The 17,641-nt window shown below is 40.2% G+C and overlaps 1 protein-coding gene across 1 annotated transcript in view; it reads left to right on the forward strand.

Moving 5' to 3' along the window:
* Nucleotides 1-17,641, forward strand: part of SMURF2 (SMAD specific E3 ubiquitin protein ligase 2) — a 67,318-nt gene that overhangs the window by 22,632 nt on the left and 27,045 nt on the right. The window contains exons 2-4 of the mRNA XM_083427461.1: nucleotides 11,437-11,475; nucleotides 12,492-12,600; nucleotides 17,503-17,636. Coding sequence (XP_083283587.1) covers nucleotides 11,437-11,475; nucleotides 12,492-12,600; nucleotides 17,503-17,636 — 282 coding nt within the window. The remainder of the gene's footprint in view (nucleotides 1-11,436; nucleotides 11,476-12,491; nucleotides 12,601-17,502; nucleotides 17,637-17,641) is intronic.

The following is a 17,641-nucleotide window of genomic DNA, read 5'->3' on the forward strand; positions in this document are numbered from 1 at the left end:
CCCGTCTCTCCCTGGAGCCTTCCTGCAGAGGAGGAAGTTCGCCTCCCCACATGAATGGTTGTGTGCTGCTTTCTGGCGGGTGAGCAATTTTTGGCACACCCCCCCCCCCAACAATCAAAAGGCCAATGCCGAAAATCGGTCATCTGCTGAAACGAAGTGCGAGCCCAAGATTGTAAGCGGCTATTATCTGCTTGATTGTTTGGGGGGGGGGATTCTGAAATCGCTCACCCACCCAAACACAGCACACAACCACTGGCGGTGGGCATGAGGAGGAGGAGTCCAAGAGCGACCCTGCCAGGCGGCGCCCTATTGGTTGGCGCCAAAGCCCGTCAAACACGTTGTGGTGCTCGGATTGGCTCTTTGCATGTTAAACAGCGGCGGGTTCTGCAATGGCCGGGCAGGCTGGGTTCAAGACCCTGGCGGGTTAGATCTGGCCTGCGGACCGTACTTTGAGGACCCCTAGACCTCATGTAGTGCCTGCTCATGTTGCTTGATAGGCAAATATTCAGAAAGATTGCTTTGATATACTGGGATTTTGAATCTTTCAGCAGGCATGATGTATTCATATACACTAAACAGCAACAAGCAGTGGAAATTTCCTCTGTTTGCTGAATATCCTAGATTTTTTAAATGCTAAATAGGGGTTGACCTTACCTGGGATGTTGCTTGTGCCTTTTCCCCATGTTAGTCAAAAGTGCCAGCAAATTGTGCACAGGGGGAGTGAACTCTGGAGTGCGAAACCAACAACAATGGCATCAAATACTTGTGAAATCCTGTTCATATGAGGTACTCTTTGGTTTCAGGGTTTAAACATTTTACAGAGTTGCCATTGGTGTGGAAGCAGGCATCTGAAAGAACTTTTAGAGACAAAGACTTTATTTCTCAAGTTTTTATAGAAGGTGCTTTCAAGTTTAATTTCCAGTGTTCTTTTTGACAACTGTATTAAATTAGCGAGCAGAACTAGTGCAAAAATGACATGAATTCATCATTGATTGCATTGAAGAAATATGAATGTATTATGTCTCTGGGAATTCAGTGTGCATGTTTTCTTTTTTCTTTTAATTTTGGCTTAGAAAGTAGAAAATGGGAGGAGGAGTGGAAAAGGAAGCCTTTTGTTTACTTCAAAACAATACTGTGAAGTAGACATGATGTTTAAAACAGGAGTCTAAACATGGCAAATGTAGGCAGACTGTGTCCACAAGTTACTCAGGAATCCTAAGTGCAGATTGCTGGAGTCTGATATTTCTTAAGGAAATTCAGATTTACTTTTAAGAGGAAATTTACCCCAGAATTTTATCACTGAATTAGAAGACAGGCATTGTTCATATGCGTCTATAAATATACTGTAATTTAACTTAAATTTGCTTGAAAGCTCTTCCGTCTTCCTCCCCTTTTTGGTGTCCTATGCAAAGTTTAAAATATTTATTTTTTAAAAAAATTATAAGCTTAATAATATACTTAAAAACACTCCATTATCAAGTAGTCACTGTTACACTTTGCAGTACCTTAGTAATATCATTTGATTTAGGTGCTGGAATGCTATAATGTTCAGAAAACAATTCTGATTTATTTAGGCCTGGATTTTTAAAAAAGTTACAATATGCTCTTGTAGTTAGGCAGTTCTGTGTAACTGCAAGTCACATTTTATTTCGTATGAGATGAGCACCGCAACCCCAGAGTCGGTCACGACTGGACCTAATGGTCAGGGGTCCCTTTACCTTTACCTATGCACACTTGTGTAGGAACTTAAAGTACAAATAGAAATCTGATTAGATTATTTATTATTTAAAACTAGTCTTTGTTTGGTAATTTCAAATATTCCTAGAAATTGCTGCCCCTGACCTTGCCTATGTCCCACCATTTCGTCCAGATACATAGATAGCGACACTTGTCTCAGCAGGCTGGCTTCATGGCAGTGCCCTACTGTGCCAACAGCTCCTGAAATCCCACTCAGATTTATGTTTGGAGCATAATCCAGCCAGAGGAAAGATTTAAGCAGATGCTTAACTCTTTCACCTAAGCATCAGTGGTAACTAAGACTAGCTGGTAGCCTACAAACTTTACTATCGTTCCTATAAGGAAGTTTAATGTTTAGTGCATTGTTGTAGTATCCATACTGTCAACTTTTCCCTTTTCTTGTGAGGAATCCTATACAGAATAAGGGAATTTCCCTTTAAAAAAGAGAAAAGTTGGCAGCTACTATTCAGCCTGGCTGCCTTCATGGGGTTGCAGGGGATCTGATGCGGAGGTGGGGGCTCCTTTAAACTTCTCTCCTGAGGGAAGTGCAGCCATAAACCCCTCAATGGAAAGTGTGACAGAGGCTGCACCACCCCAACTGAGCAGCCCTGATCCAGCTCCTGTTCCTGTGCAATCAGCAACGCTGCCTATCAGAGCAGCCCTATCCCACTCCTACTTGCCTGCAAGCATTAGCAGGCTAGGGGGGCGGCCAGCGGCGGCGAATCCCTTGTCTGCTCGCTTGCTGCCCCAGCCCAACCTTTGCTCACTCAGTGCCGGGGCCTCTGGAGCTGGAGGAGGGGGTGGTTGCTTTTGTGGCTGCGGCCGCAGAGGGACCCAACGCTGGAGGGTGGCAGGTGCCTGCTCACTTGTCGCCCGGCCCGCCTTCCCTCACTCTGAAAACGGAAGTTATACTCAGAACAGAGCATGTTCCACTTCCGTAAAAAGTTGGGAAACCGAAACACTCATTTCCGGGTGTAAAGTGTTTGGATTCCAAATAGTTCGAGAACTATGCTCTTCAAAAACCAAGGTACCACTGTATTGCTCCACTCTCTCTCCACATGGATGCACCAACCTTCCCTTCTAAACTAAAACCTTAGTACAGTGGAACCTCTAGTTACGGCTGTAATCAGTTCCAGAGGTCCGTCTGTAAGTCGATCCGGGTTGCTGGTAAAAGCATCGTTGTGCGCAAGCGCATTTGGTGGCAGCATGCTTCTGCGTGTGCGCGAATCGCAGCAAACCCGGTACAGTGGTACCTCAGTTTGCTCCGGGTTACAGTCGCTTCAGGTTACAAACTCCACTAATCAGGAAGTGATTGTTCCAGGTTAAAAACTTTGCCCCAGGATAAGAACGGAAATTGTGTGCCAGCGGCGCAGCAGCAGCAGCAAGAGGCCCCATTAGTGAAAGCGCGCCTCAGGTTAAGAACCGTTTCAGGTTAAGAACGGACCTCTGGAACAAATTAAGTTCTTAACCTGCGGTACCACTGTATTTACGTCTTGGTTTGCCGCGGTCGCAACTTGGATTGGGCCCAAGTAGAGGCAGTCGTAAGTAGAGGTTCTACTGTATTTAGGTTAAATTGCCGTGTTGGAACTTTGCAATAAATAAATGGGTTTTGGGTTGCAGTTTGGGCACTCGGTCTCTAAAAGGTTCGCCACCACTGCTCTAGGGACTCTGTGATGTTACATAGTGGATGTAGCAGGAACGGAGACTTGGTATAAAGTGGAGAACCCTCCCTTGAGCTGTCATTTCATTGGATTCAAGCCATTATGTGAAGGGTGGGGAGCTGTTGCAGTTGGTAGACGGAACATTTCTCAACAAATTTAATTCACTTTTGCCACATGTTTTCTAGAAAGGAGAATATTAATGGCTAAAGTTTTATTGTCAAGTGTTTCCAGCTAGCTACAATTCCCTTTAGAAAGCTTGGTTCATATCATCTCTGGAATTGTGATGTGCTCTGGAAGGCAAATCACAGAAAAAATGTAAGTGGCTGTGTAGCTTGCCAGCAGTTCAGCAAAAACATAGGAATTTGGTTAGAAGTACTGAAAAAAAGCCTAGGGTATTCTCTATGCTCTCTTCTGAAGTTTTTCTTCTTTAAGAAACCTCTTCTATAAAGCCTGGTAAAATGTCGCAAACATTTAAACATGTATTATCAATGGGTTTAAATTGCCAGTGTTGCTCTTAGGTTTCAGAAGCATATTTTGAAATAGAGAGTTTCCTATTTTTTTCTCTCTTTTCTCTCCAGCGCACCCCCACCCCCTGCCCAAGTAGCTTCATTCCAATCAGCAGTGTAATTGGAATGCAACCACAGTCTGGAGGAGGAAAGGAAATTTTTGGCAAGAGGCAGCAGAGCAGTTGGGAGATTTATTCAGATTAAAGCATAGTCTATTCATTATCAGCGCAGCGCACATTAACAGCAGTGTAGCATTGTGTTTCTACAGCTGGGACCTATTTTTAATTATTATATTCCTTGCATAATGCATGCAAAACAGCTGGGAACCAATCAGCAAAAGCCATGGTAATGACTTTCAGTGAAAGATTGTTTTGGATAGCCTAGGGATTTCCCACCCACCCCCCTCAAGCTTGTGGTGCAGAACTTGCCCTTTTTTGTCTTGTCCTCTTTCTTACCAATTTTAAAATGCATCCTTTGAGAAGCAAGAATAATGTTGTATTATGGAATCTTTTGTTTTATTTTGGTGGAGCTAATGATCGACTTCACATAGATTCAGTTGTTTTCCTGCAGTGATGACATCAGAAAACTAGAGGATTAGAAAACAAATTTATCTTTGGACCAAGTTATTTTTTTCTGCTGTAATGTTGCTGTTTGCCAGCATGAAATTTGTTACTTTCAGACATTAGTAATAACAATAATGTAACAGTTCATAGATCAGCCTTATGTTTCAACAGTGGATAAGACTTAATGACTGTCTTTGATTTTTTTGTTTTAAAATGGTGTAAAATTATAAAAATGAAAACAGGATTATAAACATTTGTTCTATGTTAATTGATGTTAAGCATGTTAATTGTATGGAGCGTTGATGCTAAAGACATTTTAATTTAAGGTCTTCTAAGTTATTTACGGTATATGGGCCTTTAAAAATTCCAAGTGCTCTGTTGCCCAGGTTTCTAAAACCATGATGCTGGTGCCTGCATATGTAAACATTTTCTCAGTTTGTTCCTAGAAATTGGATATATTTCTCCAGACATATTATTGATTTTATTTCAGGGGTTTTTTTGTGCAGTGTTTTAGCATGGAAACTTTAGTAAGCGCTGCATAAGAAAATCTACAAGAAAAAGTATAATTTTAATAATGTTAGTTGCATTCCATTTTTAATGAAAAGAAGCTGTCACTCAAACTATCCCCAGAAAAGTGCTTCTCATTCAATTAAATGTTCACCAAAATATTTTTGCTTGGATTATTTCTGCTTCTGCAGACTTTTAGTTTTGAAAAATATTCAATGTCAAGTAAGCTGTTTGCCTGAGGCAAGTTGCAGTTACCCTGGATGGAAAACAGTAAATTCATGTAGGCAGTCATCATCTGAGCTTGGCCTTGAGGCTTAACTGTGTTTGTTTGTTTTTAACTTTGAACAAACCACACCTGTAAGCTATGGGTTTTTTGTTTATAAACTCTTGTTAAATTTAACTGTGTTGTAGTGTTAGGAGTAAGTCTGGTCCTTGTGTTGTTCTAAGGGGGAAGACATCGTGTGCTACCTCGGAAAGCAGATGAGTGCATGCATTTGCTTGTGGCATGTGGATTGGGCAAGTAGGGTGACTGTCTCCTGAACAATTATTTGCAAGCATTGAATTAAACATTAGAGTGTCAACAGTGTACCTAACAAATTCCAAATTCTCAGTGGGAACGCAACTATTTAAATCCAGATACATGGATTCCTTAAAATTGCAACCCCTCCCCCCCCTTTTCCTTCTTTAATGGCATTGTACTTTCTGCCTCCAGCGATATAATATTTGTTCAGATTGATTGTTGTTTATAGTCAGTAAGAACAGCAGTTTCAAAAATGGTTCCGCCTCTATCAACTTTTCTCTCTCTACTACCTGCCCCCTGATTTTGTGGTGTTTTGCAAGAAAGGAACATGCAGAACTACACCTGCAACAAATGTTGCTTAGAGAGAGCTTCTGTGCCCCCCCCCCCATAAACTAAAGCTTTACTTGATTATAGTAAAAAGGCTCATTTACTCGTTTTTTGTTCTGGTGCCCTTCTACAACTGGGAACAAAAGATAATAGTAATGTTGGTTTCTGGCAATTAATAATGAGTTCTCTTGCTTCCTCCAGTGTCTCAAAAAGGCACCTACATTAAAATTGTTTGGAGTGTACAGTTCAAATGTTTGACAGCTCTAGCGTTTATGAATTTCCTTTTGGAAAGTTTGATTGTAGGATTCCTGGTTTGGAGGCAAGGGAAGACAATGGCACTCATTTTTTAAAGGCAAATGATTTATAAAAAATTTCTAAGGACCTTAAAAAAGATTGGGTACCTTCCCATTAATCTGGAGACACCGTAAATTGCCATAGCTGTAGACAGAATGTTGGGTAATGTGGACATGTGTTCTTTAAAAGTCAAGTTGGGTGGAGTTTTCGTTTAGTCCTTGAACCAGAAACAGAATGCCATATTTAGGATCCCAAAGGAATTTTCCTTGGGTCAAATTAAGAAGAATGTGATTGCCTTCAGTGTGTAGTGTATGCCCTTGTTTGATTACTTCATCTGCAGTTCTGCTGGTATCTTTCTGTGGAACACCTACTCTGCTTGTGACATACTTAAGGTTAGGATTGTATAGACCCGGCTTGCCATAGAGGTTTAGACCTTGCACTCCTTACATGTTGTCACTTTATAATATGAACCAATCTCCAAAGAAAGTTCTATTAAAATATAGGGATTGGATTCAGAGACTCCCTGCGTGGAGTTCTGCTCACAGGATGTTTCTGCCACGTGTTTCTTCCCTCCCCACACCCCAATTATGAACAAAATGTGTGAAATTGCAATGTATACTTGTCAGGATTGTAGTAAATGTTATTAATATGCAAGTAATATGCATATTTGGAATGAATAAGCAATATCTGTTCACACTAGCAAGAATGAAAATATTTATTTGAGTGTGGGCGAGATGCTCTAAAAATACTGTTCCCTCTAAATGACTAGGAGAGGCTCCTAACACTACCAGATAATTTCTCTTCGCTGTAAGATGCAAATGAAATTGTCGTTCATTGCCCACAACTCAAGGGGTATAACATTTTGTGTGTGTGTGTTCAGATCACTATGTTCCATGCACACAGTTGGCAGGACATAGCCCATTGGACAGTGTTGTTCTCTCCCCTTTCTTGACTCTTCATTGTTGACACACAACCCTCTCTCAACACTTTGAAGTGGGTGCTTGTTACCACCATTTTAGCATTGTGGGTGTATGTTTGTTTTTACGAGTTTCAAATTGGTGCACATGCACTGTTCTTAATTTTGTGTGTGTATTCCACCACAGTGCAATTGCACAGCTCTGAGAACTGGATGTTTTTACAAACCGTTTGTGGCAGAGGGCAAGAGGATTACAGTCTTACTTTCCAATAAACATTATTGCATTCAGACTTCAGGTCCTGAGTTTTTCTAGTAAGTTTCACCACCCAACTAGGAAACTTGCCCACTTGTTTTTTCTAGTCAGTTTCACAACACCGTTCGTTAATATTGTTATTCCACTCTCACTATAATCTAAAAAAGAAAGGACAGGGAAGCAAGCAGTGCTGTGGGAGTTGAGGACAGCTCATACCAAGAGAAGAAGCAATCAATTAAACTTTTTGAGAGCTGAGATCCATAAGCAAAACATTGCAAAGGAGCCAAAAAAGCAAAGCTCTTTAGGGAAAGGACTTTCAGTAAAAGAAGCGAAATGGTTCTACAACTGGTTGATGGCAAGAAACCTGATGGCAATAAATAAAGGAAGGGCCTCACCAACACGTCATCCAATTTCCCCAGGGACCACTTCTCTCACCTTACCTCAGTTGTACATTTTTCTGTTTGCACCTGGAGAGAGATTGCTATGTTGCTCTTTCCCTCCATAATGGATTTTTCTGTGGTAAGAAAAAAGATGCAGCAGTGGGAAAATACAAGTTTTGTACAAATGGATCATAACAACTTGCTCCCTTTGGTGTAATTAAAAGAAACAAACCATGGCAATTGGACAATAAGCATATTGTCTGGAAGCACTCTATGAAAACAATGACTGCAACCATAACTGAGGTCAAAGCCCTGGTCATTTTAATGGAATGATGCAAGTGTGTGGAGAAATGGGGCATGCGTTTGAGGAAGAATAAGAAAGAAGACAAAAATACATTTCGGATGTGTTAATATATTAGTTCTATATCTTCTTCTTTCTTTGGTGATCACTTGTAGCCAAGTAAGATTGTCTTCCATGAACACAGTCTTAATGGTGTGTCCATAGGTGGCTGTGGATTCCAATTCTGGATCCACATGTCTTTTCACAGTGGGGTCATAGGTTTCTGGGCAGGAGTTGATCATGGTGAGGGTTTTGCCAAATGTGCCTTCCTCTTTGCTTGTTTCTGTCTTTCATCCTGAGTTTGAGTGTCTTCAGAGACCATGACACCTTTGGTAAAGGCTGTTCTCCAATTGGAGCGCTGGCAGGCCAGTGTTTCACAGTTGTTGTCGTTGTTGTCATTTTTTAAGATTTGCCTTGAAGAGAGTCTTTAAACCTCTTTTGTTGACCATCAGCATTACGCTTTCCATTTTTAAGTTCAGTATAGCATAGTTGCTTTGGAAGACAATAATCAGGCATCCAAACAACATGACCAGTCCTGCAAAGTTGATGTTGAAGAATCATTGCTTCGACACTGGTGATTTTTGCTTCTTCCAGTACACTGGCGTTAGTTCACCTGTCTTCCCAAATGATATGTAAATTTTTTGGGAGACATCGTTGATGGAATCTTTAGAGGAGTTGGAGATGGCGTTTATAAGTGGTCTGTGTTCCACAAGCATACAGTAAGGTTGGTAGTACAATAATTTTGTAAGCAAGCATTTTGGTTTCCCTGTGAATGTCCCAGTCCTCAAACACTCTAAACTTCAGTCAGGAGAAAGCTGTACTTGCAGAGCTCAGGCAGTGCTGGATTTTGGCATCTTTGTGGAAAGATAGCTGCCTAGGTAGGAGAAGTGATCAACATTTTCCAACATTACACCATTAAATTAGATTCGTGGCATTGCAGATGGGTTGTTTTGTGCTTGTTGGTGCAGCACTTTGGTTTTTTGGATGTTGAGCAATAGACCAAGCCTTTTGTAAGCTTCTGCAAAGATATTTAGGATGGCTTGGAGGTCATCCTCTGAGTGTGCGCACACTACGTTTTCATCAGCACATTGAAGCTCTGTGGTGGAAGTTATGGTCACCTTACTCTTTGCTTTCAGCCTACTCAAGTTAAAGAGCTTTCCATCTGTTTGATATACGATTTCTACCCCAGTGGGGAATCTCCCTTCGACAATGTGTAGGATCCTGGCAATGAAAATAATAGAGTTAGGGCGATAACACATCCCTGTTTAACACCTGATCCCACTGTGAATGGTTCTATATATTGGTACATCTTCACAGATCATGGTTTTCTATTATGCAAATGAGTTCAGATTTGTGGTGTTAAATTGCCTGGCTTGCTGGCTTAACACTAGTATGTCCTGTGTACTAAGGAAATAGTGTTTGCTATAAAATAAACAACTGGTGAACTTTTCTCCAAGTCACAATCATTCAACCTTCTCCCCCAATTGTCATTGCCATTATACATAGCCCTCTACCCAGTATCATAAGCAAAAAGACAATTGTCTCTCTGAGGATCTTCATTTACATTTCATAAAGAGAAAAGCAAGAGAGGAGCGTGGTGTTAGTAGAAAGGAATGAAAATGAGGACGTGAGTTGGGGTTGATCCCTAGTCCTTAACTCAAATTTTATTTTAGCTGAAGTCTTCAAGGAAAAGGTGACTTTTGAGAAGGGATTTGAAGAAAGAACTATTCAAGGAGTGTAGCAGTGAGTTTCAGCAGAATAGATAGCATCATCTAAGTGGGCAGGAGACACTGAATTGTCTAGAGGGTGGTAAAGTTGCAGGGACAATAATTATAGGCAAGAGCATAATTGGAAATAAGGATAGAGAGACCAATACTGGTTAAGGCTCTAGATAACCATGAATGTACAGACAATACATTTTTGCTGGATCTGGAAGTGGATGAGAAACTGATGTCAAGATTTGGGAAAGACGATCACATGATCTGATCAGGAGAAGTTAGTTCTTTTGTTAATAGAGTCTGTTTTGGGGTGTGGAGATAAAAGATCAGGGACAAGAAGGTTGCAGTAGTCAAGATAGCAGATATTTGAAGTATGAAGTAGATTTTTAGCTAAGAAGAGGGAGATGGAGTAACATAGTTCAGGTAATATGCACAGAGAAGCAATAGGACTTGGTAGTCGATTGAATACTGAGAGCAAAGGAAAGGGAGAAATCAAAGATAAAGCCTGGGTTTCATGCTTGGTCAGCAAAATGGATGGTGACAATATCAGTTGATACGGGGAACAGTTGAAGAAATTACTTGGCACAGTTGAGTCTTGGGTGCATAGAATTTGAGACAATGGTAATATCCAATCAGAAATGTTGGAAATCCGTCTAGGATTTGGTCAGGCTATATAAAGCATATTCTGAATTGAAATGTTCTGTTTAGGCATTGATAGACCTATCCTCTGTGAGTTTATCTGGTCCCCTTTTAAAGCCATCTGAATCAGTGACCATCAATATATCTTTTGAGCATGAATTCCATAACACAAATGGAACACTATAATAATAAGTAGAAGCTTTTATTTTCAGGCGGTCTTGGCATGTGGGTGTCTTTAGAATGTCTTCAAACATAAGTCATTTTTGGACAGATAGTGACATTTAGTACTAATTTGTTAGCTTCCACTGATGAAAATTGAACCACAACTACAATATATACAAGATACACGCAATACATGTTAGGAGATTATATGTAGATAAACTATTTGTATTCCATCTGGTGTGCTCTGTGTTTTGATTCTCAAATGAAAACTGGGGATTTTAAAAAGATTTTTTTAAAAAAACACAGTTTGTTTAATTCAAGAGATTCAGAATATGCAGGCCATATTTACATGTGGGTGGGACCAACCACCTGTCAATCACCTGACATCATAGGATACCAGGGGATTCAAAGTTCAGTCTGGAAGCAGGGAGAGGCTTATTTCCAATCTTAGCACTGTAGTTCCACAATATGGATTAACACCAGGTGTTTTCAGACTGTTACTGTCTGCTCTTTATTATTTAAGATTGCACCAAAAAATCTGATAAAATCTGATAAAAAGTCTGATAAAATCCTATGAACATTTCTAATAAATCATAATACAGATGTGGGCCTGGTTTGCATGTTACATTAAAAAACCTATGGTTTAATGTGAATGTTCAGAAATGAACCACAAGCCTAGGTTTGGATGTCCCAACAAGCCAGACTTTGGCTTCTTTTTGGTGGCATGGCAGTGGTAGGAACAGGGAAGCGGCAGAGTGAGAACTCTTTGCATTCACATTTAAGTCATAGTTTATAAATGTGGTTTAACGTGATGTTTAGCAATACAGTACATGTGATTGTGTTGCTGTTCTTTTGTAAATGCTTTGTAGATAAATCTAAACGTATTTCATAATGTGTTTTGTTTTTCTTACAGTTCTGTGTGCAAAAAACTTGGTGAAAAAAGATTTTTTCCGTAAGTAAATGTTTATGTATTTGTCTCCGAATTCTGTTACACAAGGTTTGAATGTCTCTTTGCCTTGGCTACTATGTGGTAATCAGCCAGCTAAGTCAGAGAGCACTAATGTGATTTTAAATGCATGGCCACAATTTTTGTGGGAATCTAAGGTTCAAGGCAATGATCCAAAGGGCTATGCATGTTTATTGCACAAACAATGCACACAGTTGGGTTTTTTTTGTAGTATTGCCTTTTTAGAAGCTGTTATCTCAAAACATGAAAAGAACTCAGAAAGAAAGGTGGAAATTGTTAGGAGAGGAGCTGAACAGGGGGACAGCAGACTAGTGTGAAAAATGCTTTCATTCAGGTTTCCCTTTAGTAAATGTGGTGTGAGATCATGTAACGAGCCTTGGTTCTAGCTGTAGTCTCTTGTGTACTATGTAATATTTATAAATTTGTAAATTGTTATATACATTACTTAGTCTGTGGTTACATAATCAGGTGTATTGATTTTGGAACTATTGAAAGAGTCTTCCCATTCTTTGAAGTATTTTAGTGAGAACATTTGTGAAGAACCAATTTTCTACTAGTATTTGGGATCATGGCCTACTGTGTCTTGAGGCACCTATGCCACGAGTCCAAGCAAGCAAACTCTGAATGGCATCTGAGTTGTAATAAATAAGTAAATAGAAAGGCCAGGCTTATGGACTGACTTATGGATTTTATTGTAGAAAAAGCACCAGGGGGTCTCTCTTTTTCCTTTTTTTCCAATGTTACATTTGGCAACAATACTGAAAGGTTTGATGCCTTCAAGAAGAGAGATGACCGAGTATAGAAGCAAGCTGAAAGGCCTCTAGGTTTCTTAAAATTCCTTGGATAATGTAAGAATACTAGTACTGTTGAGTGAAAAAGAGATAACTTGGAAGAATCAAAATATGTTATAAAAAGCCAATATTTGGCAGCCATTCATGATTAAGATGACCTAATTTAATTATACTCCCACCCTATTATGTATTTTTCCTCCCTTCTGACAGGGCTTCCTGATCCATTTGCTAAAGTGGTGGTTGACGGATCTGGCCAGTGCCATTCTACAGATACTGTGAAGAATACCCTTGATCCAAAGTGGAATCAGCATTATGACTTGTAGGTGTTGATAGGAGTGATCACAATATAGCTAGAATTCGAGCTGGGCATTGATTGATAGACTAGAAATGTATAGCATTAGGTAGCCCCTGATACTTTATCTGTGAGTTGGTAAATGTTTATTAGCTTTTAAAAGCTTTAAAAGCACAGAAACTAGCTAGTTCTTTTGTGGTGCTTTTACATCTGTAGCTATCAAAGTGCTTAATGGACATGGTGAGTATCTTTATTCTTCTGACAATTGATGAGCACAGGCATGGGATGAACAGCTGTGCTACCATACATACACATGAACGTGCACCCACCTCTTTCTGGTCTCTCAGTTTATTTGTGCAGTAAGTTACTGGCATAAAATTAGTTAGGCTTTTATTGTAATATTCTCTTTCATACATACGTAAAATATTCTGCATCTACTTGCATTATAGCCCAAGAAGACTCAAGATCCTAGAAACAGGATTGCAGAGTTGGAAGGGACCATTACGGTCCCAACCGGCTACAATGCAGGAATCTTTTTGCCCAGTGTGGGCCTCGAACCCACAACCTTGAGATTAAGAATCTCATGCTTTACCAACTGAGCTGAACAGAAGGAAAATTGGTGAGGGAAATGCTAGACTGTATTGTGCACCACACAGGGGAATGCGAGGTCCAGGAGCAGCGAACAGACTGAGGCCGGTAGTGAGTTAAACATGCCACAACTTTATCAGTTACAACATATCAGAACTTTTCATGCATAGGGCAAAACTCCTCCTGTCGGACAACCTGCCCACTGGCAGATGTTTCTTCCGCAGCCTGCCTTCAGGGGAAAGAGCCGTTGGGCACTTAGAACCTCGACCCACTGCAATGCAGTCTGCTCTGGTTGGCCCCATCCACACATGAATGTGTGGCAGCCTACCTCAGCCCTCTGAGTGAAGCTGTTGGCACAAATCTATATCCCAGAAGTGGACTGTATAAGTCTCTCTCCAGTCTGCTCCTCAGGCCTCCTGTCAGACAGCTAGCCATAGCCTCTGATTAGCCCCGACTGGGGTCAGGGGTCTGTCTGGTTGTCCCCTTATCTGCCTTGGTAGCTGATTCTGTGTAGAGCATAATACTCTTAATCTTAGGGTCATGAGTTCAAGCCTCATGTTGGGCAAAAGATTCCTGCATTGCAGGGAGTTGGACGAGATGACCTTTTTGTTCCCTTCGGACTCTACATTTCTATGATTCTCCATTTTCTCTGCAGACAGCATAAATGAGGCTAGCTGTGGCAATGGCGTTGTCCAGGAAGTTCTGCGGTTTATACTTAAATAGTTGCAGCAGAGGGGCAAATGTTGCAGTTCTGTATTAGCCTGGGTTTGTGATTCCCTAGAGTCACGAAGCTTTAGTACAAGGTGACCCAACTTTCCATACCAATTGGGCCACAAGAGTACCTTGATACTGAACACACGGGCCGCACATTGCCTTGTCATCCAGTGGGAGGCGATGAAGTCAAAATTTGACACACCCACCCTCCCCTCTTGCTGCCTTCCTAAAGTGGGCTGAGCAATGCACTGGGCTTTTTGAAGGAGGCCCTAGGGCTGGGGCAGGGGGCAACAGATGTTACTGAGGGCCTCAGGGCTGCATGTTGGACCACCCTGGTTTACGAAGTGCTTGGGTCCCCAGCTCAAATGTTTGTATGTTGACAAATGTATGTTAACAGCATACATTGCTACGTCAGGACAAAAGTCCTGGGAGTAAGTCTGGTTGGATCTAATGGGCTTACTTCTGAGCAACCATGCATAGGACTTTGCTGGTGATCTTTGCTTTTAAGTAACCTTACAGTAATTAAGGATGTTGATGGAGAAAGGATGCAAAAAACCCCACCAAAAAACCCCATGTCATTTAAATGTATTTATTTCAACATAACTTGGCCTTCTGATGAGCTTCAGCTGTTTCAGACTACAACTCCCATCAGCTGTGCACTGGATAGAGTTGATGGGAGTTGTAGTATAAAAATCAAATCAAATCTGGTGGGCAGCAGGTTGCAGAAGGCTCACGTAACTCTTGTAAGTTCCCAACTCTTTGTGGAGAATATATATTCAGTATTTCTTTTCATTCACAGAAGGCTAAAAAAATAATATAGTACAGATAATATGTAGTTTTCTGCCAAACATTGGCGATTAACCCAGAAGTCTGTGATTATCTGCTGTACTATCCATTTCATACAGTAGATTCTGAAAGTATAATAGTGTTTACCCTAACAACACACTGTTGCATGGGAATGCTGGTCTCTGACCTATGACACATTCATTGTTATAGGAAATAACTTGCTTGGCAGTCAGTGAACATTTCCCCCCTTATGGATACTGAAACTATGGCTGTGTACACAGTACACATTTAAACCACATAGCTTCCCGCAAAGAATCATGGGGACTGTAGTTTGCCCCCGAGTTATAATTCACAGCGCCCTCAAGAAACTACAGTTCCCAGGATTCTTTAGGGAAAGTAATGTGCTTTAAATGTGTGGTGTGTACACAGCCTAAGTGTGAAATGGATTTGTTGTGATGTGAAACAATGTTTAAATTGTGTTTCATGTACTTGGATTTCTGTAAACTCTTTTAAATTATATTTTGGCATTACAAGAGGCATGAAATTAATGTAATATCCAACTAAGGTTTTGATGAGAGGGAACTGAAATAAAAAGATGATAGAATTAGTTCAGATTAGTTAGTGGAAAAATCTAGGACCTCTTCCAGAATTATGTCCTCTTTTATGTCATTAACTTGAATGTCAACAAAATGTTGCCCATTTCTGTTAAGCACTCCTCTAATGCAATCTTCTTATTTCCCATTTATTGTATGTTTTATAGCTTTTCCAGTGCTTAAAGAATGGCATGCCTCTGTAGAATTTTCAAAAAAACAAGCATGACATTGGTTAGATCAATTTGATGTTGTAAATGGAGATGTCAAGGCAATAAAAAGCTTTTGTCAGAGAGGATTAAAAATCAGTTTCTGTTGGTTTCTTGCTCTCTACTGTAGATAGAAATATTGTCTCTATCCTGACAAGCAAAGTGGGCTTTTCCAACACAGATTTTTCATTCTTAGTGGCTGCCTACATTTGGTTTCCCCCTCCCAAACAGAGTTCTGTCACAGATTTTTAGTTGGGTGTAGAACACAGTTGGTTAACCAGTTTGTTGAAAATCAGATCCAGTGAAACAAATATATTGATTTATTGTCTAGATTAGAAACTAGTTTCTGGGACACTAGCATTCATAACTTTGTCTTTGCCCACATACATGCTTCCATTATCCAAATTTGCCATATGTCAAAGATTAGAAGACCGAGGAGTGATGTGCAGCGTTAGATGGATAAATAATGAGAGAGTCAAGTGAATGATTGGTCTTAGCTGCTATTTGATACAATTTCTGGTTTTTCATTTTTTTGTCGTTTCGTTTCAGTTTGATTCAAAATAAAGATACATACTTTTATCAGCCTTCAAGTGAACAGTAGGCTAGACGAAAAGCTTTTTTTCCAAAAAGCTCAACGCAACCATAAAGGAAATGTTTTTCTTCCTCTGGAAAAACATTATTTACTTGGCAAGACGACTTTGCATTGATTCCTATGCTAAACACAGGGACTGTGTGTCCTTTAGCAATTCCTCAGTTTCTTTGAACCAGCTAGATCCAAGAGGCATAGCAGCCTCTATCCTGAACAAACAAGACTTGCGCAGAACATTGTAATAGCTGAAAACGTAAATATATTTATAAAGTTATGTATTAAATACATTTACCATATGCCTTCATGTTATGAATTTTTTTAAGAGCACTGGAAAAGGCTTTACAGTGAGCACAGTTTTTATTTAGCGCCCTGTAACTTGTTTTGGTTTTAAAGCAGGCGGACAGAATATGAAACAAGATCAGCTTCACTTTTCCTATTGCTTATCAGGCACTCTTGACTTCTGAATAGAATTATATTGGAATAGTCATGGTGGATGAAATCAAAATATGACCTGTCAGAAAACTACATTAATCTCTGTTTATGTTGCTGACAACTAATAATTTATTGCCTCCCTCTTTGGGGAGGAATGGTGGGATATAAATTAAATAACTAAATAAATAACATTAAATAACTAAATAATACAAAACTGTGCATTGCTTTTAATCTAAATATAACTAGAGTTCAATTTCTCCCCCTGCTCAGTAGCACTGTTCCCTCCTGTGATTGTTTGCTGATTGTTATGCAAGCTGCCAACAGAAATCTTGGGCCTTTTTTTGCATGTAGGCCTTCAGATAGTGTGGAGCAGGGCGGGGGCAGCAGTGAGGTGGGAGGAAGCGTTCCCTGAACTTGAAAAAAAATTACCCTTGTGAGTCTTGGAAGGTACAACAGGGTTTTGGTCTGCCAGTCCTGACAGCTTCATTTATGGTTAGATAACTAAAGATATATTACAGCTCTGCGGGTGGGGGAAGTAGATAATTTAAATGGGTGAATGTAGGAGGATATGCTTTTAGTAAGTGGAATACTTGGATGTTTGTACTAACAGGGAATGTGTAATGGAAGAAGACTGCTAAACATCTCTCAGGGAGAACCATAATTCTTAAATTTTATATCCCCCCCAGGATTAAACACCCTATGATATACCAGCCATTTGCACTTAGACATACTGTCATTGTCTAGCCAAAGGACGACCGTGTTTGATTTACGCAAGACATTTTGAAAAGCTCTTTTGAAATTCCTTCGTGTAAAATCTGTTTTACAAATAAATTACTAGGGGAGCTTTTGCCAATCTGTAGCATGCAGTTCCTGTGAATCTGACCTCTTCTGCCAGGGGAAACCATGTTTACACTTCTTAGCTGCAAAAACACACTGAAGTAAAAAAATAAAGTGTATTCCATAGACTATCCAAAGAGTGCAGTTAACAATTTGTGTTGCTCCAATTCTTGTCCTTTTTCAGATACATTGGGAAGTCAGATTCGATAACAATCAGTGTATGGAACCACAAGAAAATTCATAAAAAACAGGGAGCTGGTTTTCTGGGCTGCGTAAGACTTCTTTCCAACGCCATAAACCGCCTTAAAGACACTGGTTGTGAG

Source organism: Podarcis tiliguerta (genome assembly GCF_965153285.1).
Source record: "Podarcis tiliguerta genome assembly, chromosome: 2".
Classification (NCBI taxonomy): Eukaryota; Metazoa; Chordata; class Lepidosauria; order Squamata; family Lacertidae; genus Podarcis; species Podarcis tiliguerta.